The sequence below is a fragment of the Melospiza georgiana genome, chromosome 6 (assembly GCF_028018845.1).
Source record: "Melospiza georgiana isolate bMelGeo1 chromosome 6, bMelGeo1.pri, whole genome shotgun sequence".
Classification (NCBI taxonomy): Eukaryota; Metazoa; Chordata; class Aves; order Passeriformes; family Passerellidae; genus Melospiza; species Melospiza georgiana.
The window spans coordinates 4,474,825-4,502,448 of NC_080435.1; the positions used below are offsets into that span (position 1 = coordinate 4,474,825).

The 27,624-nt window shown below is 40.6% G+C and overlaps 2 protein-coding genes across 2 annotated transcripts in view; one reads left to right on the forward strand and one right to left on the reverse strand.

Annotated features, from left to right (window-relative positions):
- Positions 1 to 4,876, forward strand: part of CDAN1 (codanin 1) — a 31,789-nt gene extending 26,913 nt beyond the window's left edge. Inside the window, exons 25-28 of the mRNA XM_058026585.1 lie at positions 142 to 205; positions 1,322 to 1,524; positions 2,212 to 2,319; positions 3,070 to 4,876. Coding sequence (XP_057882568.1) covers positions 142 to 205; positions 1,322 to 1,524; positions 2,212 to 2,319; positions 3,070 to 3,195 — 501 coding nt within the window. The 3' untranslated portion in view covers positions 3,196 to 4,876. The remainder of the gene's footprint in view (positions 1 to 141; positions 206 to 1,321; positions 1,525 to 2,211; positions 2,320 to 3,069) is intronic.
- Positions 4,877 to 5,747: 871 nt separating this feature from the next.
- The window catches only part of STARD9 (StAR related lipid transfer domain containing 9), a 91,244-nt gene continuing 69,367 nt past the window's right edge, over positions 5,748 to 27,624 (reverse strand). Inside the window, exons 24-34 of the mRNA XM_058025513.1 lie at positions 15,792 to 26,924; positions 14,800 to 14,997; positions 13,469 to 13,652; positions 12,812 to 12,958; positions 12,066 to 12,171; positions 11,333 to 11,475; positions 11,029 to 11,093; positions 10,735 to 10,940; positions 10,255 to 10,334; positions 9,713 to 9,871; positions 5,748 to 8,631 (exon numbers count right to left, since the gene is read on the reverse strand). Coding sequence (XP_057881496.1) covers positions 8,530 to 8,631; positions 9,713 to 9,871; positions 10,255 to 10,334; positions 10,735 to 10,940; positions 11,029 to 11,093; positions 11,333 to 11,475; positions 12,066 to 12,171; positions 12,812 to 12,958; positions 13,469 to 13,652; positions 14,800 to 14,997; positions 15,792 to 26,924 — 12,523 coding nt within the window. The 3' untranslated portion in view covers positions 5,748 to 8,529. The remainder of the gene's footprint in view (positions 8,632 to 9,712; positions 9,872 to 10,254; positions 10,335 to 10,734; positions 10,941 to 11,028; positions 11,094 to 11,332; positions 11,476 to 12,065; positions 12,172 to 12,811; positions 12,959 to 13,468; positions 13,653 to 14,799; positions 14,998 to 15,791; positions 26,925 to 27,624) is intronic.

A 27,624-nucleotide genomic window follows, 5' to 3' on the forward strand; every position in this document is an offset into this window, starting at 1 on the left:
AGTGGCCTCCTCATTACAGCTCTGTGCTTCTTGATGTAAATTGCCTGCTCTTCTTGGATATTTTTTATCCCTTGTGGAGCCCTGTTTTGTCCAGTCTGCTCTATGGGGAAAAAAATACAACTTTTTTTTTGTGTTTTCCAGTTTGTATGTCCCACATCAGAACAGCAGCTGGCCAAGTGCACGGTTGAGTTGGCATCTTTGCTGGGTAAGTAAGTTATGATAAGCTATTTAAGACTGAAATCTGTTATTAGAGTTCTCTTAGATCCTTGAGGTCAGAGATATAAGTGTTAAGAGCTCATGGATATGTAATTCTCTTTGGTGCCACTGAGTTTGAAGATTTTTTTCTGTCAATTTGGGTGGTTACTCTTATTCCCATTTACATTCTGCAAAACAGAGTTGTTCAGTGACTAACCATCCCTCTGATCTGTTTCACATCTGTTGTTTTTTATTTATTGACACCGTCAGGTAAATATGGGATATGTTTTCCAGTATTTCTGCCTCTGAAAAATTGTGGTGGAGTTTGGGCTTTTTTGACTAAAAGTAAGGGCCTTTTCCATTAAATTATGTTTTTATGACTTTTTTTTGGAAAAGAATGGAAGTAATTTTTTTTTTTTGTATTATGACTCCTGTGAACATTTTCAGTCTGTTTTTTTCTCTTGCTCTGATATGTAAATACAGTTTTTCTCTGAGCAGGAGCTTGTGATCTCAACACAGATGTGTTCTTCACGGGCAGCCTTCTAATTTTGTGGGTTTAGAATCAGCTTTAGAAGTTTTATACATAATTTGTCTTTCCAGAAGGCAGTTCACATCTGAATATTGTGAAATTTATTCTGGGAGCAGCAGTGTCAACCTGTCCCATTCCATTAGACTGTACCAAGGAAGAACTGGTATCTTCCTTCTGTTTATGTTCATATGCAGTTTAGCACTGTTCAGATTTGCTTTCACTTGTGTGAACTCTGCCTAGAGTCTAAACTATGGACAACTGTTCAGTCTGTCTATAGACTTAAATGTTTGACTGTGCTACTCTTCTCTCCTTTGCAGTAACACCTAGGTTCTCTTTGACTAAATATTAGGCTGATTTTCAGGACTTGGGCTATATTCCAGCCAATTGGTGTTCTTTGTTTGAGGAATAGAAATCTCTTCCTATGTCATACTGTGTAAGTTCAAAGGTCATAATTTTGAAATATTGACCTAATATTTCCAAACTCCATTCCTCTTAGGTTTGCTGGTTTCTTCTCCCTAATTGTGCTGCTGAACCAAGATGATCACTAGAAAAGGAAATAATGCAGCTATAGGAGTTCATTTTTCCTCCTCCTCTTAGTTTCAGATCGTGTTCCTCTGAGTCTTGGGATCAAATCCTCAGAGAAGAGCCCTGAGAGGCTGCCTGTAAAGAACAATCCCACCTGTGGCCTCCTAAAGCTGCTCTTCTCCATCTGGAAGGAGGACTTTGGGACATCTGTGCCCGTGCAGCTGATCTTCAGCAAGAAGAACATGGGTTATCTTGCAGAAGCCAAGCAGCCAGAGGTAAAGCTGGTTCTGATTTGTGTAGGAATTCTGCCAGCCCACAGTGCTCACTGGGGCTCGTGTGACTGAGGCCAGCAAGGTTTGGCCAGCAGGTTGGCCTTGTTTCTGTGGGGCAGTGAAAGAGAGGGATGTGTACAGCTTGTCAGGGGTTGGTGCCTGCCTTGGGGGGCTCTCAGGAAGGCACAGTTTTGGTTAGGAGCCAATGGCAAAGTGGCCCATTTGGCCTGGGATATTGCAAGGGTGGGACACGTGGCTGTCATTGGTTTCATCCTTGTGCCTTTTATCAGCTTGCATTTCTGCATGTGTGTTGGTGTGACAAACACTCCAACAAAAGCTGAAAATCACCCTATTTAATTGCAGGCTAAACCCAGCTTATTTCAGGAATCAAAGAAATAATTTTTCGCACTGTTCTTGACCAGGCAGGAATTAAATTCTTGGTGTGTTCATAGATGGAGAAGTTATAATACCATGTACTTATTTTATGGCAGAAGAAAATCAATGTAAGAACTGAAGGAATTGTGTTCATTCATTGTGGACATTGCTCTTGCCCTTGCAGATAGATAACATCCTTGCTCCTTTTTCCCATGTTCTGATGCAAAAAGAAAAGTGTGAATTATACATGGATAAAGAAATAAGCACACAATCCATTTCTTTTTTGACTTGTTGGTATTTTCTTCTCTTGTGCAGTGGGATTTGTTCCTTTTCCTGCTTCATGGTCTTATAGAACATGAACTAATGAGAACTAGTGAAATCCAGAGTTGCCTGCATATCCTTGAAGAGCTCCCTTGGCCCTCAGTAAGTATTAGATATGAACAGACAATAAATAAAATAAAAAGTAAAGCTATGTAAACAGAATATCCTTGTGTTTCTATTTAATATGGCTAAGGCCCATAACCTTCCCATCTGTTGTTCCTGCTTAATGCCAAGGAAGGACTGGTTTCCAACAAGCTTGTCTCTGTTGCTAGTGTTTGGCTGAAAGCTGTACTTGTGTGAATCCACCATTGCCCATGCAGTGGGAGCATTTCCAGAATTGTAAACCAGTTTGGAGACCAGCTGGCTCAGTTAACCAGTTCTCAGTTCTAGCCTGAGTGTGCTTGCTGCTTTCCAGCTGAGAATAATGTGTTGGGGAGTGTCTTAACTGACCAGTCTTGCACTTATATCCCTGTGCCTCCTACCACCAGAGTGTGAGGGCAGTTGGAACGTTCTAGAGGAACCTCACTATTCTGGCCACAATCAAAATGTAGGAATCAACCCAAATGCCTTGCTAAAAATGGACAGTATTCCAAGGCTGAGCACTTGCAGGTTGGAGCAGTTTTAACCATTTAAATTGTGGCAGTGATCTTGTCTGAGAAGGGGTGTGGGCATCAGAGGGGAGACTGGGAATGTTTGCAGGCATTCATCATTGCAGGCATGCATCATTTTGCACTGGAAAACCATCAACATGTTTAACCTTGTTAAACATAAATTTTTCTTTATGGAAAAATTAAGTCAGTCTCTTTTGTTTCCATTACTAAGGGTTCTCTGGTTTGTGTCTGTTTGTTGCAGGATTTTGTGAAAGACCTGAAAAGGCTGTCCCAAGTATTTGTATCAGAACATCAGATGGAGGAGCACAGGACTAACCCTTGTGAGCTGACCAGACAATCTCTAGCTACTATGACCACACAAAGTTAGCAGAGGTGGACTCTGTGGACAAAAATTACTAGTGAAGATGCACATGGAATTGTCAGTGTTTCTGAAAGGACTGGGAGCTCTTTGCTGGGAGCATACTGAAGCTAAGCAGCCACTTGGTGCAAAACCTGCACTGGGCTTCCTGCCATGGTGACTCTGCTGAAGGATTCGCATCAGCAAATGGATCTCCAAGTCAAAAGTCTTTTAAGCACCTTGATTGCATCTCAGAGCAGCTGTTCTTTGGACTCAGAGACACTTTTTGTATTTGTGCAGCAACAGCTGTGACCAGACCCAGGAATCAACTCGAGTTACTTTGTGATCAGAGAGATGATTTCTTGGTGGCTGTATCTTAACTCAGTGTGACTTCTCATGCTGTCTTTTAACAAAGCCTCTACAGTCAGAGGAAGGAAGAGGTGAACCTATATGACACAGAGATGTGCCTATATTTATTTTTCATTGTAAGCTCAGTGTTGAAGGTTTGATTTTAATTTTTTAAGACTGATTTTAAAAGTTAAACCATATTAGATAAATCCCCTAGACCATTGATGGCATTATTCCTAAAGGATGCTTAAGTGTTTTTCCATCTCTTATTGGAAACAGAACTTGCAATTCCCAGGGTTTTTCATAGAAATAAGGAATAAAATATCTGTTTATATTTTTTACTGAAGACATATTTTTAAGACACTTTTATAGTAGTTGTGAACATGAAATCTGGCTGCTATTCACTGGTTTTTTATAATTTTTCTTGCCTTGAGTTTGGGTTTTATCAGTCAGGAAGTGCTGCAGCAAGAGAGCAACAGCCTGGAAAAGCAGTCAAAGTGAAGAAGCACTGTGATGTTCTCTGGAGAGTGGGTTTTGAAAGGGGCCCATTTTTTGGAGGACAGTGGGCATTTTCTGCCCTTACAGACAGATGGTCACACCAAGAGTGTGACCTCCTGTTCATTTCCTTCTTCCCAAGTATTTCCTTGACCTGAGATTTGGCACAGGGACTGCTGGTGAGTAGCAGAATATATTTAGGTGCTCATCAGCTGTCTCATGGGATTGCCTCCCCCTGCCCCAAAGCAGTGAGGACATTATTTCCTTTTGTCTAGGAGTGTCCTATTTCTGTAGGTTTTTCCAGAAAGCAAGTTCTGTGTTACTTAAGAACAGTCTCTGGACAAGGTGAAGCCCAGAGCTGTTTAGCTTGCTAATTAACTAACCTCTTCCCTGTACAAGGTGAGAAAAGGTAACATCTTGGAGTTAGTTTTTGAAACAAAACTACAGACAGGACTGATTAGGTAGAATTGTGGCTTCTGTTAAAATATGTGATACAGAAAGAGAAATCACAGAGGCACATTAGTGTCTGACCTATATTGTAATTTTTCTTGTCTTGTTCACTAAGCACTGTATTGAAAGATTTGGCAGGTTCCACCTGCATTCCTCTTTTTAGGGACTTTCTGAATGAAAAGAGTTCCCAAAAGTAGGCATGCTGCAATACAAATACAAATGGAACAATTCAATGCAAATTGAAGAGCAAGTACACCATATCATGCCATACCTGCTCCCTGAGGCTGAGTATTATGTGATGTTTTGCTGCAGATTTCATTTGAAATTGTTGCCATAATAAACATTATTAAATGTCTTGTCTTGTGTTCAAGGTGTCAGTAGAGAACCTCTTGGTATTAGGCTGAATAACAAAATGGGAACCTTGCCACAAAGCATGGGGCAGACAAAGTGCAGCACAGACCTCCTGTCTGGCCTGTTGAACTTGTGCTGAAATAGAAATCTACTTTGCTGTGTAAGGCAGGGCAGGGTGGTGAAAGGGGGAGAAACTGGAATCCATAAGAGTTTAAAAAATGTGCTCTTGATTCTGGCATGGATTTTTTTTTGTGTGTGTTATGAAACTGCTTGCATAGTTACTATGGCCACAGCCATCTTCATGAACTCAGCATACTGGGATTATCCTTCTCTTTATTTAAAAGGTGCCCAAGCCCCAGGAGCACTTTGCAGCAACCAGAGAACACAGTTGTGCCCTATGGGGCTGGAGACACTTGTGCAGTGGGACCCAGCAGGTAAGAGCAATGCCCCTGTTTCTGTCTTCTTACGACTTAATGCAGTGATGCTGGTTCTTGGGCATCCACAGCCCCAGGCACATTTGCTGTGTAAAACCAGATGCCCCGCTGTGTATCCAAGGCCCAGGGGCAGGGTGCAGCACAGGGTTTCTGCCTGTGGACACCTGGCTGTGGGAGCATGTGTGAGGACAGGGCCCTGCAGCCCCGGGCTGGCGGCTTCCTCTGGGTGAGTCCCTCTGTTCTGGGCACTGCTGCTGGTGCCAGAGGTGCTGCAGGCAGGAGAGCAGGAGCTCACTGAGAGCCAGCTCTGAGCGTGTGGCCTTCCTTCTGCCAGTCTTTCCTATTGCAAACTCAAAGGTCTCAAAGGAGAATTAGGAAAAATGATGTTATATTAACTTCCTTCTGAATGTGCTGCTCTGGGGAGTTGTGTAACAGGACTCAGGAAGAAGCTTCACCCAACTTTTTTTTGTTTTTTTAATTACCAAGCAAAACCCCCTTTGCTTGGAGAAAGCACTGTCACAGAACCCCCATTTAAGCAGTGACTGGCTTCTTGATTCCTGTGGCAAAAGTTCATATTCCATGCTCATTCCTCAGCAGGTAAGTAGGAGACCTACATCTGTTATCACAAACTTGCCTTTGTGTTGATTTTCTATCCAGCATAGTTCCGTAGATGGGTATCTTAGCTGGAGCAAAATAAGGTGGGGCACATTTTCTTGTGTAGAAAATACCATTTATTGTGGATATGAAAATAGCAACCTTGATTTAGGAGCAGAGATGCAACCCTGGGTGGTACAATATAATTGGTTTGATCATCTGCTGCTCAGCAGTAACTTACAGGAAATTGGTTTTTGCCTGTTGTAGAAAAACAAATTTGATATCTGCTGGGCCTTTGTTTCTTTCTTCCAAGCAAACCGATGCCATACATTAGCAAGTACCAAGAAATGTTGTATTTGCAAAAGAAAACATTCATATAAATAGGCTTTTTAGTATCAATTGAAGACTGTATTAAAAAAAAGTTACAATACTGATAAAAATAAAACTTAGCTTTGATAGCATATAAAAACGCTTCAAACCAAGCATATATAAATAACTTAATTTGTAAACGTAGAAAAAAAATTTTAAGTATATATAAAAATAAACATCTGATGCACTGTACAATAAGACACTATCCTTCACAGGCACTGGCATCATTGATCAACAGGAGTCCCCCGAGATGTTTTTCCTACAAAACCTGCTTTATCACTAGTGCCATGTCCAAAATAAAAGGGAAAAAAAGCAAAGCGCTGAGCAAATCTGTTGTGGGTTGTATGAAGACCTCCCCTATCTCCTCTGGAAAGCTACAGGAGCAGCACTGGGGAGACAGCCAATATCCCATGCTGCTGGTTCTGCTCATTTTTCCTGGGGCTTTACTGTTCTGCCTTGTCTGCTCTTCCTTCTGGGTTTCCACTGAAGGGAGGACATTGACACGTTACAAATCTGTAAATTTGGTCATTTTGCTCAGTTGCAGAAAACTCTGACAGCTTACCCATTCTTGCTTGAGGGGCTGTAAGATGTGTGATGCTCAAAGTGAACCATGCTGTGACTCAGGCTTTTAGCAAAAGGCTGCACCTCACCAAAAAAAAGAACACTAATATATTGGTGTTAAGATTGTAGCCATGACTAGCCAAAGATGAAACAAAGCAAATATGTAAGTGAAAACTTTTGTCACCCTCCCTGATCTAGTTAGAGGAGGAAGCCTTGGGCAGGTATGTATCAAAACTGCTATATTTTTAAGTATCAATTCAAAATAGCTATGGTCTTTTCATTTAAAACTCACTATATTAGTAACAGGAAGTAACACAGAAGCTGAGAGCCAAAATTACACCTGTGCAAAAATAGAGTAAAAGTAGATCTTGGCTCTTGAACTCAAAGGTGGGAAGTGCAGCTAACTTCACCATGTGCTGGAAAAACTCACCTTATATTGAAAGTAATGGTGTGAAAGTAGCAGGCACTGGCTGCAGTGGGGTGGATGCTTGAGTACACATTTCTCACTTGACAAATTCAAAGTGCAAGACCTTCTTGAACAATGTGGGCTTTTTGAGCTAATGAAAGCATAACACAGCAGCTTTTATTGCTTAGATATATCTAAAGTGATTCTGTACTGTTGTGCTGAAGAATTAAATGAAGGTATTTGAATATTTGAGGTGGTTGTGGTTTCGCTTAAATTTAGGAACATGTGAACCAGCTAGGGAATTGTGTTGAACAAACATGTAAAGCCTGATAGCAGCATTGTTGGACTAAGTGCCACAGAAGTCCCATGAGGTAATTGAATGGGAAGAGTCTGTATTTGCTACAGTGAGACAGCTGGTCACATTATGAACAAAGTGTGACCAGGCTATATTTTCAGATCCTAATGCATTTGGGTGCAAGTGTAGAAGGGCTGATGGGAAAAGCCATTATGGAAAAGTGTTGGAGCTACTCTTACTTGCAGGACTTAAATTCTAGGAACAAGCTGATTACTGAGTACTAACCTATCTGTGACAGTGTCACTGTGTAGAACGGTTTGGTTTCTTTGTTTGAAAGCACCTGATTCTGCAGTACAGTAAAACTGTGTCCTGAGGTATGATGGTGTCTACTGATGCTGCATAGTGTAGTGGCAATCTGAAACACCTTACACTGGCTGCAAGCAGTCAGAAAATTCATGAAAAATCTATCGGGTGTAGGATGACTAGTGCATATTGAGCTGCTTTGACTTCCCTCTTCAAAGGGAAGGGAGCAGGCAGCCAGCTAAGATAAATGAATTAGCTACACAGTCAGGAATTCTGCATTTGGTACTTATCATTAGAAAGAGGCTTTGCAGCTCTGCTTAAGAGCTTGTAAAAGGTCTCAAGCCATACAGATACTGCTTCCAGGCTAAACTTTACTTAAAGAAGTTGATCTCTGAAGCTGCTTGGAAACAGGAGTTAAGTAATATGCTGTATGATTCTGGCTATTGTAAAGCAAGGTATCTTCCTCTGCTCTTTATAGAGCAGTACACCTTTCTTGTCTTCCATGGAGGTTTTCCACTGCTGTTTCCAGGAGATGTTCCCCACTAAACTTGCTGCATTTCTTATAAATGGTGTTGGCTAAAACAAATGATCCTTTTCTCTAACTGCACTTCCATAGAGTCCAGCAGTAGCAACCAGGCTCCTGAAGTGAGGCTTGGTGGTGGCTGCCTCAGGAGGCAGCATTTTCCATGGCACTTTCTGGCACCTGTGTGTCCCTGTGAGCTGTCAGGAGCTCTTCAGTGCCCGCAGGTGCAGCAGCACTAAGCAGTGAGCAGATGAGCCAGCTCAGAGATCACCAGGGGCTGCTGCTTTGCCACAGAGCTCAGGAGCCTGGCGGGGATGGCCGGGGCACCAAGGTCCACCTGCAGGGATTAGAGGAAAGGCTGCAGCCTGGAGTCTGTGCCTGCTTTGAGCAGAGCACTTCTCCAGTCTGGAACAGCTCTGATTTAATGAGGATGCGTTGGGCACAAAAGTAGTTAACAGCCAAATGCCATTATTGCTGTGTGGTTTGTATCTTTTTCTTCTCAATGCTCCACAGACTTTCAAAACTTTGCTACTCCATGTTGCTTCTAGCAGGTATGACCCACATTGCTTTTGAGTTTGAGCTTGGATTAAAATTTACTAGTTAGAAACACACAGTGTTGCTGAAAATGTGTGTGCATACACCAAAAGGCAATGTATGTGCATATATGCATAAAATGCAAATAAAACTTTTAAATGCATATATAAATTTCACCTGTGCATTATAAAATCCATGTGGTAATTAATGATATTTAAAAAAAATGTTTCTTAAGTTTTAAATAGGTGAGTTTAAAGGACTAATGGAATTTATTGCTACATAAGCATTTAAATAAATTTTATACCTTAAAACATGCTCTTCTGGACATTTTTAAATACTTAGTACCCCTGCCTCGAAGTGAGCCTACTTTTCAAATAAGTCTAAAAAATAGATGATAAGATTATAATTTTCTTATTTTAAACTGGAATCCTAATCTTGACTTCTCTTTTGTATCTATTAAGTGTGAAGAATTAAAGACTTTGGTTAGAAAAATGCACCAAATATTTTCAGGGATTTTGAAAATAGTATAACCCAAGGTGGACTTCCTGTGTCCACAGCAAGGTGAAAATGCAATCGAGACTCCCCATATTGGCTCTCCACATGAGCACAGCATATACTAAAATTGCTAATAAACCTTTGCAGAAGAGCTTGATATCCAAGGAAGCAGCGTTGAATGCTGTAAAAGCTTGGGAATGTGCTCTTAAACACAATCCTAGTAAGAGCCTCTGCATTGAGAAGTGTGGAAGAGGTGACTTTGTGGTCACTTCATAAGGTTCATGGAGCATACCATGATGATTGTGTTTTTTGTTGCTTACCAGCTCCTAAGTGTTCTGCTGTGTAAGAGCTTTTTGCATTCAAAGTTGGACGTAAAGAAAAATCCTTACCTGTGCCATGTAAATAACTCTGGTGATCTCTCTTCCATTCACTATGTCAGGTTCCAGTATCCAAGCACTTGGCAAAATCTCCCCTCTCACTGCTTCTTTACAAGGCTGAGGCATGGATGCATCATAGACAGACTGAAAAGCCAGGACAGACAAGTTCTCCTGCACATGACAAGGTGTAAAGATGTCAATTTGAAAAATATAGCAATGTTTTCTTTGTTTGCCACGAGGCATATTTCTCACAATGCTTACTTAACATGAAAAATTACTACTCTCTTATCTATTAAATGCTTTTGTCAAAATCCTGTGTGTTTGCAACCAGAATATACTGTGTGACACTTGTGTTACTCTCTGATGGGCCTTGGTTGGCAATTGTCATTCACAAGGGTTTTACACATAATTCACTTGTGTGATGCTGGCATGTCTTTCCTTCCTGCTACACTGGCACTCCTGCAGATATGAAGACTGACTTCTTTCTCTCCTTTTTCCTTTAACCAGGATATCAGAACAACTCCTCTGTGTTGCAGACAGAATGTTCACTTTACCTCTTTGGCTTCTGCAGTAATGCAGCAGAAATCCCGGGGCTGCTTTAGGTAACACAGGGAGGTATCAGTCACTATATATACTGGGAAAAAAAAAAAGGAAGGGGAATTAGACTTTGATGACTTCAACTTGTCACAATTTTCCCCACACCTTACATGGAGATACATATTTTATTTTGACTTGCTTCCTGGGAGCAGAGCTCTGGTTCATATGCTATAATACATATTTAAAATGCTTTTTCAAGCTACTTCAGGTTTATCTTTACTTTCAAACCACTGTCTCTACCTGTGCTTCACAGCAAGATGTGTTTAATATCAGCTTTGGAAAAGTCTTGCAGAGCTGAAGCTCCCATATTAAATAATGAAATTATTTATTTACACCTGAAGAAATGGAACAAGAAGCCTTTAACTTTCTTCCTGGCTGCCTGCATCCAGCCAGGGTGGTGCTGGTGGTTGTCATGTGCTACATGTGAGGATACTCACCCAGGTGGATGTGGCTGGTTACCTTCTTGTGTATTCGAGCTGCATTGATGGAGCTGTCGTAGAGATGCCTCTTGCCAGGATCTCTCACCAGTCCCCACACAAAGGGAAGAGGCCTTTCTATCACTCCTGCTCCCAGAAATCCATGCCTTGTTGCTGAAGGGAAGGCTTTGTAGTACACCTGCACCTCTTTTTCTGTACACTGATATCTGTCAAAGGCAAACAAAAGGTATTTGCCCTCAAGAGGGCCAGGTGCAGAGAAAGGCCTCCCCTGACACAGAGCTGCCATAAACTTACTTCCACCCAGCTGCTGCTTGGCACGTGTAGAGGTTCCTCAGGTTCTGAGAGCATGCTGCCATTACCTTAGAAAACAATGACAAATGACACCAGCTTCACTCAAACATTCCAGCTAACACCCCACGCCCTCTTCTGCACCCCATGGCTCCAGCCTGGCTCACTTTCACCCATCCTTCAAAATTGTTCAGAGTGTTTGTCTGTACCTGACAAATAGGTAACTGTTTGTGATGTAGGACAGGAATTGTCCCACCCATTTTTGCTACAACTTCCAGAAGGAATAAGTGAAAACTCTGTTTTTACTTACCTCAGTGGTAGCATTAGCCAAGATATGTTTGGATAAATCTTGGTATCCTTTTGTTGAAGAGGAGTTGACAGAAATAGTTAATCCATGAGTGAACCTACAGCTGGTGCCACTTGAAGGAAGAGGTGGCTGAATTCTGCTGGCTTCTGCAGGAAAAAAAAAAGCCAGAGAGGTAATAAAAAAATTAAAATGTAACCCAAACACTCTTCTTAAATTGTAGGGACTTAAACTCTCCAGTGGAACCCCCAATCCATCTGATCCTAATGAAGGAGTGATAACATCCTTTGCCTCGACATTCTGTGTGTTGCTAATTACACTACAGTTATATCTGTCAGTTTAAACAGTTATTGCCACATATAAGAAAATAAAATAAGGAAAAATAGCTTAACTCTTGAGGCTCAAAATAAGAATTTGCTTTTACAATTCTATACTCATTACAGATTTGGGCCCCACGCCCCTTGCTTCCTTCCTTCATTCAAAATATCCTCATGTTATCTGAAAGCTGTACTTTGATGTTATCACCATCAAAAGACCAGCTTCAGAGGAAGCAAATCACCATTTAATATTTAAAGAAATTCTAAGCAAGCTCTGGCTAGTGGTTGGTGATATTTTTCTGAATTCATGTAAAGGTAGGGACGTCCTTGCAATATCCAGATTCAAACTGATTTGCATAAATGATAAATCTCATTAGGCTCTGGGATGCAACTGAAATGAAGCAAATTTATGTTTTACTTACCAAATGTTGAATCCTTATGCAATTGCTCTAATGTATAAAGCTGACTATTTCTAACAGCTGAGCGACCTCGTGTATCCCTTGTAACCAAAGTATTTCCAGAAGAAACCTGATTTAAGAAAGTGCAAAAATGGGAGTGTTCATTTGAAGTGGGAAAAATAATTTGTGTTACATAGGCAATGGAATATTAGTAGCAAATCTGCCTTACAAGGCTGGAAGCTTCTCTTTATCGTGAGGTAACCCCTTTGCCTTTCCCCTTGTTATGAAATGATACTTTAACTTGGGAAATTTAGCAAAATAAGTGTAAGGAACTAGCATGGGTGCATACTGCAAAAGTGACTTCAGCAAAGTCCATTCTCACACATGGAAACTCAAGTCAATGCATGTATCACTGAGGGAGTCACTCAGAATATCAGATGCCATCAGATTTATCACAAGAAAAAGCCTGCTATTTCTAAAACGTTTGACAGATTTCTGACAGTTACATAGGCAGTAGTAACTATCTGATTTTTCAACCATGAATTACAAATAAAACTCCCCGCGAAATAAGTGTCACTGACCTTTGCAATTACATTACAAAGTTCTCCCTCACCCCACGTCACTCCTCTGTGTACTGGTACTGCAAACTTGTCCTGCTTCATAGCTGTGACAGAATTCAAATAATGTCGAAAACCATCTCTGTTCCTACACTATGCCTCTGTGCTTGAAGCACCAGGGGACGTCAGTCTCACCCAGCAGTGGTTTCTCACCTGCCCTTCCTGGCTGCTGAAGTTACTTGCAGTGTATGTGGCAGTATTACTGCTGTTGTAACCAGATGTTGGGCCAGAGGACAGGCTGAGGCTGGAGTCTGTACATAAAGTGCTCGTACTTGCAAGAGTCTTCAGTCTTGCTTCTTCCTGTAATGGGAATCACTGTATTGCAAACAAAACAAAACAGCACCAAAAACCCCCAGCACTGAAAGTTGAAAGAGGAATCTAAAGAAATCCAGTTTCTTCCAAGAAGTGTTGACACAAACTTGCCATACAGAAAGCATTAAATAAGCAGGTTTGTTTGAAAGCCTAGGAATCACATAAACCATAGAGTGAATGATCCTGTAGAACTTGGCAGTCTGGGAAAATGCAGCTTTTGCTGTTTTCTTCACATATAAGAGTTCAGACTATCAAATAATGCTAGGATGCTTTTAAGAGGAAGAAGGTTTATAGAAAGATATCTTTTCAGTCCCATTTGTTGCTCTTTGTCTACTTCTCAAGCCCCTGACTTAACTTGCTGATCAAATACAGTTGTTAAAGACTGAAGATTTTACTTTACCAGTGCAACTACTCAATGCTAGAAGACCAAGTAAAAATTACATACAAAGAAAATCCTGAGAACTTCAAAACTATGTATACTTTCAATATAATGCTCACCTTCTGTAACTGAGAAAGTATTTGTTCCCGTATCCGCCTTTTTTCTTGCTCTGCTCTTTCCCTCAGTTTGTCCCTAGCTCTTGCAATTTCAGTTTTGGTTTCCTCTCGTGCCCTCTGATAGTCCCGGAGCAGCAGTTCAATGTCTGAAGGGTGCTGAATGCTTCTTCTTTTTGGTTCTTGAACTCTGTAAGGATGGACAAGTAATAGGAAACACACATAATTACTTGAAATACCATGAGAAAATCATATTTCAATTCAGAACAGGAAAACCTGCCAGAAAAGCAATTAAACCCCACCACATTAGCCTCCCAAAAGCTTTTCTTTGCTCACTGAAGGCTAAGTAGACATAAGCCTTGGAAAATTACTCAGATTGCAAGTCCAATTACTACTGAGATTACTACAGTGGTTTCCTAACCAGGTCTCCATATGATATAAGGTTATGGCTTTGGCATATCACATACAAGATTATTGTGTTGGGAAAACAACTGTCTCCTGACCACAAAGGAAGCAAAACATTTAGGGAATATTGTGGGAAACGAGAAACTGAAATTTTAAAAAGTGAAGTGTTGCAGAGTTTTTCTGATATTTAAGATTAAACTGAACTCTGTGGCTTCTAAGTTAGTGAAGGAGTGTTCTGGTTCCTGCCAGGGCTAATTTTGCTGGGAGGAGGCAGGGCCAGGACACAGAGGTTATTCTGTACCACCTCACATCATTGCTGTGGTAGGGGAAAGGCACTCTTCTGGCAGAAGGGGTTCCTTCCAGCTGAGATGTGGCAGAGGGAGCCACCCCATATTGTCTATTGCCAGGGGGCTTTCAGTTTGAGTAATTTCTTTTCTCATATATTTTGTTATTAATGCTGTTGCTGTTACTGCTCTTTTTTTTTTATCGCATTGGTGTTTCCAGTAAATTGTTCTTATCTCAACCCATGATCTTTACCTTTCCTACCTCCAGCTGGAGGGGAAGGGGAAGCAGCACTGATTTTAGCAGAAGTACTAAATTGAACAATACCAATTTAGTACTAAATCACAGCAAGTTTGGTCTCTAATCAGTCCAGAGAGAATACGTGGCTGTCCCCATCCATCATACACATATAATAAATTAGACACTTGTTATGGACAGAAATAAAACTAGATCCAATATTTTAATGAATGTTTTCCAAAATCAGGCATGTGTTTTTCCTGAAAGCATTTTCTAGCCCAAAGGTGAATGCACCCACACTGAGAAGAATTCTGCCCCTGAAGTCTGGGATGTCAGCAGGAACCATAAATGTGCACCCATTGTGAACACTGTTCATGAGCAGCAGGACTAAAGGGAGGTTTCCAATGCCCCACCTGGTGTTTTCCACCACATCTCTTCTCAGCTGTTGCAGATATTCTCGGCGTCTGCTGGGGAGATCTGGATCCCTCTGACTTGCATCCAGAGTCTGGGACAGACTCAAATGCTTCAGGGGGCTCAGGCTTCGGCTTCTTTGGTATCTTTGGAGCCTTTTTACTCTTTCCTTCCTCAGAGTTTCAATAGTTCTCATGTGTCTGTTAGAGAAACGTGATTAGAGTGACAAATCACCCTGCAAAGTTACATTTTCTGAGTTTTTTAAGGACTTAAGTATTAGGTAGATTTTTAATGTAAAATTTTCTAGGAATCTAATACCTCTTTGTCTACATGCTGAGAGATGATGTAGAAATTCTAAAATGCCACTGCTTTTCTGACCGCAGGAAATGCAAGAGAGGGTTGTGATTACTGCTGGTAACAACTGAGAGGAAAATTGTGAATGAAGACTGATGTAGCTGCTTCAAAATTTTTGTTGCAACATTTTCCCAAATGTTCTACAATCACAAGAATCAAGTTGCTTTTTTAAAATATTCTACAATCACAAGAATCAATCTTGTTTTTTTTAAAAAATTATTTTGTATATTTATGGGGAGGTTAAAATTATTTTTGTTTATTCATACAGCAGCATTTATTCGCAGAAGCATGAATGGGATATTTCCATAAATATGATGTATCAATAATTTTTACATCGCAATAAATCAATTAAATATATTCCCACATCACCAGGTACACAGGATAGCTCTTGTGGCTGCTAGAAATTTTAAGAGTGAGGTAACACTAGATTTGAATTGCACCAAATCACTTTTCCTTGTGTTCTTGGAGTAACCCCCAAAATGTTGTCCTAAATGCATTGCTTAACAGTTTTTAAAATAAGCTTGATAGTGTATCTCTTCACATTCAGTGTGACTAAGTGATTGGCTCATTATTAAATGCTATTTAAGCTGCATGAAGTGTCTTAAAAATACTTTAAACAACAGTACATAAAGTAATTTACCTTTCATAAAGTTGCTGCTTCACTGGAATTGTCCCTGGCTCATCTGCAGCTCCTCTCTGAAGGACCTTCAGCAGGGCATCTGTTTCTCCAATGCCATAATTGAGCTTTGCTTCAGTCAGTTCCACTGTGAGGGGATGCTGATGCAGATCCAGGTGGATGCTGGACATGATCTGGGCACGCTCTCTCTGAAGTCTCTTGATCTCTCTGCTCCTGCTGTCACAAGACAGGTAATTCCCTTCCACTTCTGTGGATTGTGTGCTTCCAGGCTTCTTGTCTGCCTGACCCCTTAAATCGGTCACGCTGCCGCTCAAGCCGAGGAGAACAGGAGGAGTGCTGCTCTTTACACCACACCAGTTGCTGAATTTGTTGTGTATGGGTAAGTCACGGAGGCTGTAGCTCCGAGGCCTGCAGGGCTTGGCAGAAGCAGAGTTCTTGCTGAGAGGGATCTCAGTGTCACATTCACTCCCAGTGACAGATTCTGTACTGTCATCTTGGAAGGACGTCTGCACGTCGCTCACATCAGAAAGTGGAGGAGGCCAGCTTTCCTCACTCTTCCAGACGAAATCATGAAATTGTACAGAAGATGCTTCTACCAGAGGTTCTGAGGCTGTGCCAGCATTTGTCTTACTTGAACAAGTGGCACTAATTTTTTGATTAAAAAGTAAGTCAACATTTGGAGAAGGGTAGTTATGAATCAAAGCAGTATCAGAATTTCCAGAGTACTTTTCGTGCCCGATTCCACCTGAAGGAGCTCTTCCACCCCTTGTAACATACATACAATGAAGGGAATGTGCCACTGAGCCCTGGTCTCTGACATCACCTGTTACCACTTCACTGTGGCCTGACACCTCCAGCATACTGCTGGAGTGATACAGCCGCTCTGCACAAATGGTAGTGTGGGTGTCAACCCTCAGTCTATGTTGCTGTTCCAAGTCTTTTGAACCATCCTGCCCTAAAAGGTCTTTGCCTGCTTTCTTATCAGAGAAAGTTCCAGATTTCTTTCTTATGCTCTTGTGTTCTCTGGAGATGCTTGATTCACTGTCTGTTTCTGTCTGTGAAAAATTGTCCACATGATGTTGCATGCTGAACTGTGGACCTGCCCTCAGCTTTCTCTTGGTGTGAAAGGGACTTGAAGCAACACTGGAATATCCAAGAGGTTCTTTAGTAGGGCAGACAGACTTGCTAAAAGCAGTCTGGCTGCTGGGACTAGCACTAAGAGTAAGAATAGGGGAAGAGGCCCTGTCGACTAGCAGGGTATTTTTGTACCAAAATTTTCTTTCAGCTGGAGTCTCTGCTTCATTGACACTTCTTTTATCCTGAGTGTAAGACGTTGGAGATTGAGAGGTGCTATTAGTAGGGCTGCTAACTACAGTGCATGAAGAACCATCTTGCCCTGAACTTGGCAGAGATGGTGTGAGAGGTGAAACTCTGGTGCTAGCAAAAGCAACATTCTGCTGTGCATTTAGTGATGTTTTTTGAAAATGTAAGATAGGGGTGGAATTTTTGGGTAAAGAAGGCAGATGCATAAAAGAGTCTTCCAAAATGCTGTCAAGACTGTCATGGAAGTCAGAATTGCCCAGGTGTTTCATGCCTGTTTGTACTTGTGTACTTTCTTCAAGAGTGAGTGTTTCCTCTTTCCTTTTGGGAATCTCTCCTACTATTTCTGCACCAATTTTTTTCCAATCAACATTTACTGCCTGAGCTGCCCTCAATTCCTTTCCCATTTTTGCCTCCACTTGTTTTTCTTCATGTTTGCTTTGAGGTTTTTCCAAAATCTCAGTCTGAGTGCCGACATCCGCTGTAGTCTGAGTACAGCTATCAGACCTAACAGCACCTTCAGTTCTTTTTTGGTTGATTTTGGCATTCTGCTCACTGTCTATAATACTCTGTTGGGAAAGGTTTCCCAACAACTCAGAAGTGTTCTGAAGTAGCTGTGACAGATGCATGGACAGGTTTTGCATGCTTGTCCAAGAAGAAGGCTGATAAAATAAATCTCTGTTTGTTTCCTCCTTTTTTGCAGAAACATCTGTATAGCTTCTCTGATGTCTTCTCTGCCTTTTATACCTTCCTGTAGTTGCAGTTTGTGTTCCTTGCTCACATGTAATCCCTGGAGGTTTATTGGAAGGTTTTTCAGACTCTGAAGGATACAATAGTACAATTTCATCAACCTGCATTGAAGAGTTACCAGGTTGTGTGGAAGGATTCTCAAGTTCAGCAGTGTTGTTTTCTGAGTTAGTCTCCAATGTTTCGCTGGATATGTTGCTGCACTGTTTGGTACTGTCACTTGAGTACGCTGATTTGAAGTCTTGTCTGGCACTGTCCCATTCTTGAAGACCTTCAATGCTACTCAAAGTGCTTGACAAAACTTTTGCTGTAGCATATGAACTTAGATGAGAACGAAAAGGAGAATTTTGAGAGTTCAATCCATTGTCTACACTGGAACATCTCATAACTTTATGATTTTCCATATTCAAAGGAACTTGATTGCAAGAGACATCACTTGCACTTCCAAAAGCATACTGTTTCCACCCAATCTTGCAGGCTCCATCTTGTTGCCATGGGTGAATGTATGGGTTGATATCACTTGATCTAAAATGCATTGCATCTTTATTATCTTGCAAAAATAAATCTGTTTCTGGCTGGTATCCAGCTTCTTCTCCTTCCCCTTCACTACACTGAGCTACAGAATTGCTCTTTGAATGGACATTTTCTTCTGCACACACAGAACTGCGAGCTGTGGGCGGTAAGGATGATGGAGATTGACTAGTACAATCTTTCAAAGACTGGCTACTTTGGCTTCTTGCTGCTAAATTTTGTAAGTTTTTGGGATCACAGTTTGCAAGCTTTTTCATTTGTGCCATTTTTGGCTGAAATCTTGGTTTAGATTTAACTTGTAATAAGTTCTTCGATTCCTGCTTTGAAAATCTTTCAATTCCATAAAGATCATCTTCCGTTGGTGACGGAGGCTCTACACTCATATTCAAATCTTGCAGTGATTTAAATGCAGAATACAACAAAGGATCTGCCTTAGATGAAGCTTCCAAAGTACATTCTGTGTCAGAGAAAACAGCAATAGCTGGAGCTGATAGTCTGTGACTTCGTAAATAAGGTCTCAGTTCACTCTGTTTACAGCCCTTTGTACTCCGTGTGGTAGAATATGATCTTTTGCTCCTGAATTGCACCAATTTGGATTCTTGAAGAGTTAAATCATGGTTTTCTGGCAAAAACTTTATGGAGGTTGTTTCATTATTTTTTACAGGAAAATTGAGTCTTTCTAATTTCAGGGTATTATTCCTCATTGTAGTATCTCCCATTGTTGAACAAGTGTTTGCCTCAGCATCAGTGCTATCAATGCTTGAACATGTATTATTTTTGCAAAGTAAAATCTCTTTTCTACCATCTGCATTTGTTCTGTCTGGCACCTGTTCTATATGTTCACCTGCAGGCACATACTGACAGTTATCTTGCAGATCTGCAGGGTTTCTTTCAAAACCCAAGGCAGCGTGATATGGTTGCCTGGGATCAGGGCTTCCACATGTGGGATATGCTTGACCAAATGAATTGCAGGTGTATTCAGGATCCACTTGAACATCTCTTGGATACAGATTTTCCAACACTGTAACTTCTGAGCCTGTTAATTCATTTGGAGAATTTGAGGATACATTAGTTTGCTTTTCAGCAGGTTCTCTACTTAACATTTTTCTCTGCTCTGTCTTTACTGCAAAATGTTCAGCCTCAATATTTGAATGTAGTTCTTCCTTACTTTTGTTAAGTGTATTTCTCATTTGTCCCTCTTTAATAAGAATTGCCCTGCTAGTATCCCAAAAAGGTAATGATGGTAGTAAAAGAGAATTATCACTTGGTATTTTCTCTATGTGTTTGTTGCAAGCTTCTTGTGGTGGAACTTTATCCCAATAAGGCTGATCAATTTCTGTATCACTGCCAGATTTTTTATTATTACTTCTGTATGCAGGTTCCCCATCTATAGCAGAATTTTCATATGAAGTACAGTCTATGTCTGAGACTGGAAAATGCCTGTTTTCTTTTGCAAGAGAAAGTAAAATACTTCCTGAAGCACATATTGGCTCATCAAATACCACAGCTTTATCTGACTGCGTGTCTTGTATTTGCAAAACACCAAATGGAGACTGTTTCAATATATTTGAATGTGAAGTATCATATGTGCTAGTTTCACCATGACCTATATCTGCAGTTGAAGGAAATTCTGAAAATGCTGTTAAGGCTGGGTAATTGACTCTTGCTAATGATAGGGGAAAATCTCCTTTTACAGAGCACACATCTGCAGAATTGCGGGACACTTTCTCAGTCGAACAGCTGTCCTGAAATGAGTCCTCAAGCTGATTAAATACTAGAGATTTTGAGTCCCCAAGTAAAGAAGATGTAGTAAAAGCACTGAAGTTCTTGGAGCTTTGAAATGGTGTCTCAGGGGGAGTTTCTTCTGCAGAGTGTGATGGCAGAGACTTTGATTCATTACAGCCAGTCTGTCCTTGGCTCTGGAAAGTGAGCAGACCCGATTCTGGTACAGTAACTCTGTTAGTGTTACTGCAGTGTTCTGAGAACTCATGAATTTTATCTTCTTTTATGTCACCACAGTTCTGGAAATAACCTTGAACAATTTCCTCCTTTTTCTCTGTTTCCACAACTTTTCCGGGGAGTTTATTACTCTGAGCATATGTGGTCTCTGCAACTGCGGAATTATTTTCCTTTTCGTCTCCTTTTTGAGAAACACCAGGAAAAGTTACAGATACACTCAAATCTGTTGATTCACTTTCAAAGTACTTTGTTTCTTCAGAGAGAACATTATTATTTATACCTTTGTCTCCACTGCTGACAATTAAACTATCTGCAGATGATGCTGGACAATTCAGAAGACCGGGAGAACATTCAAAAGTGTCCAAAGTGTCCAAGTTCCTATTATAATTTAGAAAGTCTTTACTATAATGTGGATGTTCCTTTGGAGACTTGCTCAGGCCTTCTGAAAGGGCTGAAGAATTCTCAGAAACAGCATTGCCTGATTGGTCTACACAGCACTCTTCAGAAGCTTCATGTTCCTGGTTTTCTGTGGGCTCGTGCTGATAACCCGCTACACTGGGAAACTCGGCATTTTCACATTTACTGTTTGCTGTTGGATGGCTTGCACTTAAAAATGTCTTCTCATCATGCACTGATGAAGCCCCCAAGTGAGGTACTATCTGAGTTGTATTAATATTCTTAAATATTTTTTGGGTGGAGCTTTCTAGTAAAGAGTTGGGTTTTCCCACCCCTACATCTTCCATCACTTCTTTCTCTGAGGAAGACAGCAGATTTGAAGTATCCAACATTAGTGAATCAGGCACAATGGTATCCTTTACCTCTTGAGCTGTATCTTCTATGGAATTAGGACAGTCTTTTAATAATTCATTAACCATGAAATCCATACCGTGTTCTTCACAAACATTATTAATATCCTGTATGATATCTTCAGAAGAATCTAATTTTTCCAAGAAAAATGAGCTTCCTTTGGCCCTTTGCTGAAGTACAACAGTTCCACACTCAAGGCCACCTGCACTGTAGGGAGTGAAAGAGCTGTTCTCATTGACAGGTTGTGCAGATATGGCATAATCAGGTCCATTTTTAAATACAAAGGATTCTTCCTCCTGCCTCTGCTGCATGGTGCTGGTCTGCAGAAGAGGTACACTCTTACTTGGTGTTTTAGCTGGAAGATGTTTGTTTGTTTCTCCCGTTTTGTTGGCTGCAACAGATGCACCAACACTGATCTCACTCTCCCTTAACGTTTCGTAGTAAGGCAGCACAGCTCCAGTTCCAAGAATGCTGTTAGATGGTTTTGTACATCCTCTCAGTGCAGTGGGAACATCTTGAACAAGATGGGAATCATCACTTCCTCCAAGATATAAAGGCTGATTTACAGACTGGCATGGGGATTCTTGAAGCTCTTGGGTTTTTTCTGTACACTTCTGTGATGCTGGTGGATTTTGTTGCTTGCTAATGTCTTCATTATTTCCAGAAAAGCTGGTAGACACCCACTGGCTTTCTCTTAATATTTCATTTAATCTGCTGTCATCATGTGTCATTTGGTAACTGCCTTTGTTTTCAGGGAAGAGTTCATCCAGGTTTTGTAAAAAGATCAGTTCTACCTCCTCTGTGTTTGCTACATATATCTGCTTTTTTCTGTCTGCTTTGGCCATTTCTACTAGCTTCATCAATTGCACTGTCTCCTCCTCAGCTCTGGAGCCTACTTGATCCAAATCACAAATGTCAAAACTTTTTCTAACAATATCTTCGTTCAAGTTTTCTGAAGTGCCATGGTCAGGAGATCCCACAGAGAAACTCATACACGTATGTCTGTCAAGACTTGTAAATTTTTGTTTAGTTCTGTATTGGTCAATAACAGCGCTATCTTCAACTGAATATTCATATGCATCAACTACATTTCCTATCTCTGTAGCAGAGTCCACTGAATCACCATCCTCACTCATTTCAGTAGGGTCTGGGTATCTTGAATCATCCCCTAACAGTATATTTGATTCTACTTCAGAAGCCATCAGGTACCTTTCAGGGATCTTAAATTGATCTAAAATTTCTTCTGTGTCACCTCTGTCACAGTACACTTGACGCAGAGCTGGAGACTGTTCATTAAAGTAAACATTTTCATCTGTGCATAACTCTTTTTGCCCCGTACTAACCAGCTCCTCAGTGTTTGTCATGGTAATTTGTTCTTCACTCCCAGTCACTTCACATTCATTAACCTTGTCTTCCTGGGGTGAAGAGTTTGGTACACAAAGCTCAATTATATTGTTAGAATTTATTTGTCCTTCATTTTCAAGTTTTGCTGAAATATTGCCTTGCCTCCTTGGGATTAGAACTGTTTCAGCTACATTCTCTGTTGTTCCATTCATCTGTAAAAGCCCTTTGCAAGTATCAAGGAATCCCAAAGTATTCTGAATAACATCTATTGTGTAGGAACACACAGATGAAGGAATGGTTCTGGGAGCAACAGAAAGCTCTGTTGAATAAATACCTATTTCTGTTTTCTCACTTATTTCTTTTTTGCAAAAGCTGCTTGTTTCAGGTTGGCTGCCAGAATGCACAAGCGCTTTTGAATCCTGAGTGCATTCTGCCCCTGTGCCGGCTTCCTGCAGTTCATCTTTGTGCACCTCTTCATGTGTCAGGCACAGATTTGTATTAAACTCACAGTGAATTTCACAAGCTGTGATATCAGTAGATGTCTTTGGGTTCTGAGTTAGACCAATGTCTTTAAAATCCTTTTTACTGTCTTCAGTTATACTTTGGACTTGGGCTGCTGGTCTGTCAGGTAAACTTTCAGTGTGTCTGGATTTAATTTCCAACGCACTTTTTTCTAGGTTGCTTACATTATTAATTGATTTTGTTATTTCCTCATCTGTGGCTGTCCCTGTATTCTGATAAGGAACCATGGCTTCTTCTGTATCCATTTCTATGTCTCTGAAAATTTTGTATTCTTTATTTCTGCAAGAACTCTCCTCTTGAGAAATGGCAGCTGATGCATTTGTGTTACATTCAAAAACCTTTCCCAACTCTGAATTTGCATTGTACTCAGCATGAAAGTCCACTGGGCAATCACTTTCAAAAAATGCTTCTTCCTCTCCTCTAGATTCAAGTAAAGATTTGTTCTGCGTTTCTGTTTCCGAGAGAACAGAGGCATCAAATTCTGCAGAAATGTCAGTTGTCTTGTGTGTAGTGTTTTTCTGTCCTGTAGACGTTGAGGAGCATGTTGGGCAGAGGCAGCCAGAATGTACATCAGAACAACTTTTTGTGACGCCGACTTCCACGCTAAGATTAGATGTAGCATCACAATTTCCTTTCACGATTGTGACATGCTCCAATAGTTTATCATAATTTTTGGTCTCACATGCACTTTGAAAAAGATTAGCTTTTGTTGAAATTTTGTAAAATAGGCTTGAATTAGATTCAGGGAGAAAATAATTTGTATTCTCACAAATAGCAGCAGGAAAGGACTTGGTGTTTTTCCCATTTACATTCAGTAGGAAATAACTTCCTTCATTTACCACTAGGTTTTCATATTTGGATGAAAATTCTTTCTGAACTACAGCCTGAGAATTCAGTACATTGTGTTCTTTGCTTTCACTGCTTTCTTCTCTTATGTTATCAGTGCATAATGTAGAATTTTCTGAAATTTGCCGGGATAAGTGACTCACCTGACTGTCTGCTAGGGCACATTCAGGGGAATAATCCTTTGAATCAGGTTTATGTTTGAATTCATAATGATTTAGTGAAGACAAGTCTTCATCCTTTGATATGTATTCGTCGTGATCTCTGAATGATGGCACCTCTGGCACAATGTCTGCCAAGCTATCTGTGCTTATTTCCATACAGATTGTCTCTTTTTGAGACATCTCTATTGGTGTTGCAGACTGGTCATAGCTTGTGCTGGCAGCAACAACTGAAGGGTGACATTGATATGTTATCTTCTGTGAGGAAAAATCTGTCTCTGCAGTTACTTCTGCAGGTATTTGCTCATGATCTGTTTCTTGCATGGTTTCCAAATTACTCTCCCCAGACCTGGGGGGTTCTTCTGTATCAGCTGACTCTGCTCCTTGTCCAGCCAGCATCTGAAGCTTGTAACTGCTCACTAGAGAGCAGCTCTTGTTTGTTAAGTCACTGAGGAAGAAACCTTCATCACAACATGTTGGTATTTTTTGTACTGGAAAAAGATGCCCACAGTTTCCAAACTGGATGTGTTTTATTGCAGATGTCTGTGTTGAGGTCATATTATGAGCAAGTCCCATAGAACACTCAGCAGCAGGTTCACTGACAGGTGCATTTCCACTGCCTGAATCTGCCACACTTGACTCTGACATCAAGTTATTGTAGTCATTGTCAAGCCCATCTTTTGAAAAACTTTGGAATAAGCCATCTTCTAAACCTGTATCTACACAGCCATCCGTCTGCTCCACAATTTGCACAGGCAACACGGCGACAGAATTCTCCTCTTTCTTAGATACCAGTGACAAACAGCCTGCAGTGGAGGTGCTTTCCAAACAGCTGAAGGCTTGTGCACGTTCAGTAGCAGACCTGCAAGTAGACAATTCACCCAGTTGTTCTTGTTCAGGATGGTGTGACCTTGAATGTTCAGAATAATCATGCTCTGCTGAAGTAGGAACAAAAGAGGAACTTGGTCCTACTGAGCTAGCAAACGAGGACTTTACATTTGCAGATTCCAAGGAAGAATTTTCATTAGAGTTTGTCCATCCCTTTAAAATCTTATTTAATGATCCACTCTCAGAAGTCCTGCTTGCAGTTGTTGTTTCAGGTAAAGGTACTTCCAATGTGTCAGAGGACAAAACTGAATTTATTTGGATTACATGATGTGGACTGTGAGTAATGCTGTGAATCTGCTTAGAGCCAGACACAAAAGAAACCTCAGCAGCTGACTGCTTTAGATCATCTTTCTTTAGCCAAAGTTCTGGTTTGCTCGAAGAGCACAGATGAGCATCTTGAAATTCCAAGTTTTCATGGGAAGAAGATGTTGTTATTCTGGGGCTGCTGATGTCAACCTTTGAGTCACAGGAAGACCAGGCATCATTATTAAGCAAAGGATGACCACTTGCATAATACAGTCTTCTTTCAGGAGACCTTTCTTGCTCTGCAAAGGAGACTTTTGTTCCCTTCAGCAACTGTTTGCAAGCATTACTGGAAGCAGTGCGTGGCTTGGTGTTCAAATAAAAGGAACTGCTCAGCTTCTGATCATAATTTGCCCCTTCTGTATCTCTATTGCAGGTCTTGGATTCATGGTTTTCCTCAATCTGTATAGCTGGTAATTTAGGAGTTTGTAACTTCCAGAAAATCTCTGCTGGCATTTCATCAGATGAGTCAGATTTGGATTCTTCTACCAGATCTTCTGCTGGCATCTCTTCTCCATCAGCTAAGCTATCCAGAGAAAAGCTTCTTTCAGCCTTTCCCAGTCTCCTACGAGATGCATATGATGTCACCAAAGATGAAATATGGTTCTCAGTTCTGCTTTTGGAAAGCTTAGCTGGCTCATGATGGGCCTTTAACTTGTGAAATTGGCGTGTATTTTGCTTTTTGGCTTTATTTTCCTTTTCTATCAGAGAGTCTTGTGACATTTGACTGTCATCACTCTCAGAATCTTCTGGGTTGGCAAGACATTTATTTCTGTCAAAATCTTCCAGTTTCAGTTTCTCTGGGATGGCTTTTGCATAAGCACAGGAGAGTGAATCGACAGAATAGGAACTGTCAGTATCAGAAATCTCATTTTCATCATCCTCTTGCCAGTTCTCCAGCATATCTGTGGCTGTCTTGGGCACTCCAGCACTTAGCATCTCAGCACTGTGCCACTTTTTTTCAACATAAGAGAGTGGTGTCTGTGAGTTCATCTTAGTGAGATTTCCTACTGATGTCGCTGCCATCAGAAATTCTTTCTCTTCTGCTGATGATTTCTCATGACTTGGCACGGCTGAATTTGCCTCTCTCCTCCAGTTCTTGACCGTTTGGTTTAGATGCACTGATGGTGGGTTACCATACACTGTTTTCTTCATTTGTTTAGGAAAGTTTTCTGGAGAAGACCTATGGCCTTTTCCATTGATATCCATTCTAATCTTTTTATTGGATACCTGAGGTTTATTTTGTGCTACATTGCTGCTGGCAGGCTGACTTAAATCTCCTAGCACCTTTGATTTTGTCATTCTTCTCCCTGTAATAAAGGTTTTAGGCTCATCTTTCTCCTTAAAAAGATCAGGAGAGGAGCCTTTAGAGGTCTGGTTTTGAGATCCACCTTGCCCTGGACTGTCATCCAACTTTTCCATTTTTTTATAATTTTTATTGATATAAGCCATGATAGCTGAATCATTAGAGTACTTCTCTCCTCCTTTTTTATTTTCAATTGAAGATGTTTTTTGTTTTTCAGTTAGCTGCCTCTGGACTGAAAAGGAGATCCCCTTTCCATCATTAAGGTCATCACTCCCAGAAATGTCTTTATCACTTTTGTAAAGGTATTCTACAGGTGACAACCTCTCTGTTCTACTACCTTTACAGTATTGATCAATATTTGGTGAGGTAGATATCTTGGAGACAGACTCCCTCTTCAAAAAACAGCTGTGGAAATAAAGAAGAAATCAAGTTCAATCCTCGCTTGAATAATGTAGTTGACATTTTCACCACAGTAATGTCTTGCAAATAAGAATAACAATTCATGAAGCAACAATCTTAATGTCTCTCAAAATTCAATTCTAGCAGGGAATAAAAAAATAAAATTCTGTGACTAATTATAAAATCCCCTTGCTATCTGGAAAGATGCCCTGCACACAAAGAAATAGCTCAATGCTATGAGGTATAGCTTCATATTGAATCTCTGTAGACTCAAGTAGCTGTAAATGTTAATTAAAAATAAAAGATAGTTCTAAGTCACAGAAATCCACTGAGCAGAGTTTAGCTATTTCCTGCTGTGGAAATAGCTAAGGACCACGCTGTGATAGACACTGTAGCATCCCAACATTTTAGCTTTGCATGGAGATGTTTATTCAGCTTGAGAAAGACTGACCAGTATAAAAGTCCTTTCCATAATCACCCCAAAGATACCAATATTCTGAAGAAGAGTTTGATGATAAGATAAAATTGTGCAGTAATTAGTATTTACCAACAGTCTGAACAAGGCAACAACAAAAGCTAAGCCACTTCTAAAAAGCCTTCTCAAAGAGGTAAAAAGTGCAGAAAGGCTTGAGAGAGAAATGTAAAAAAGTGAGAAAGACCACATCAGACAGATAAGGAGGGAATATACTGTACAGACCCAAAGGAA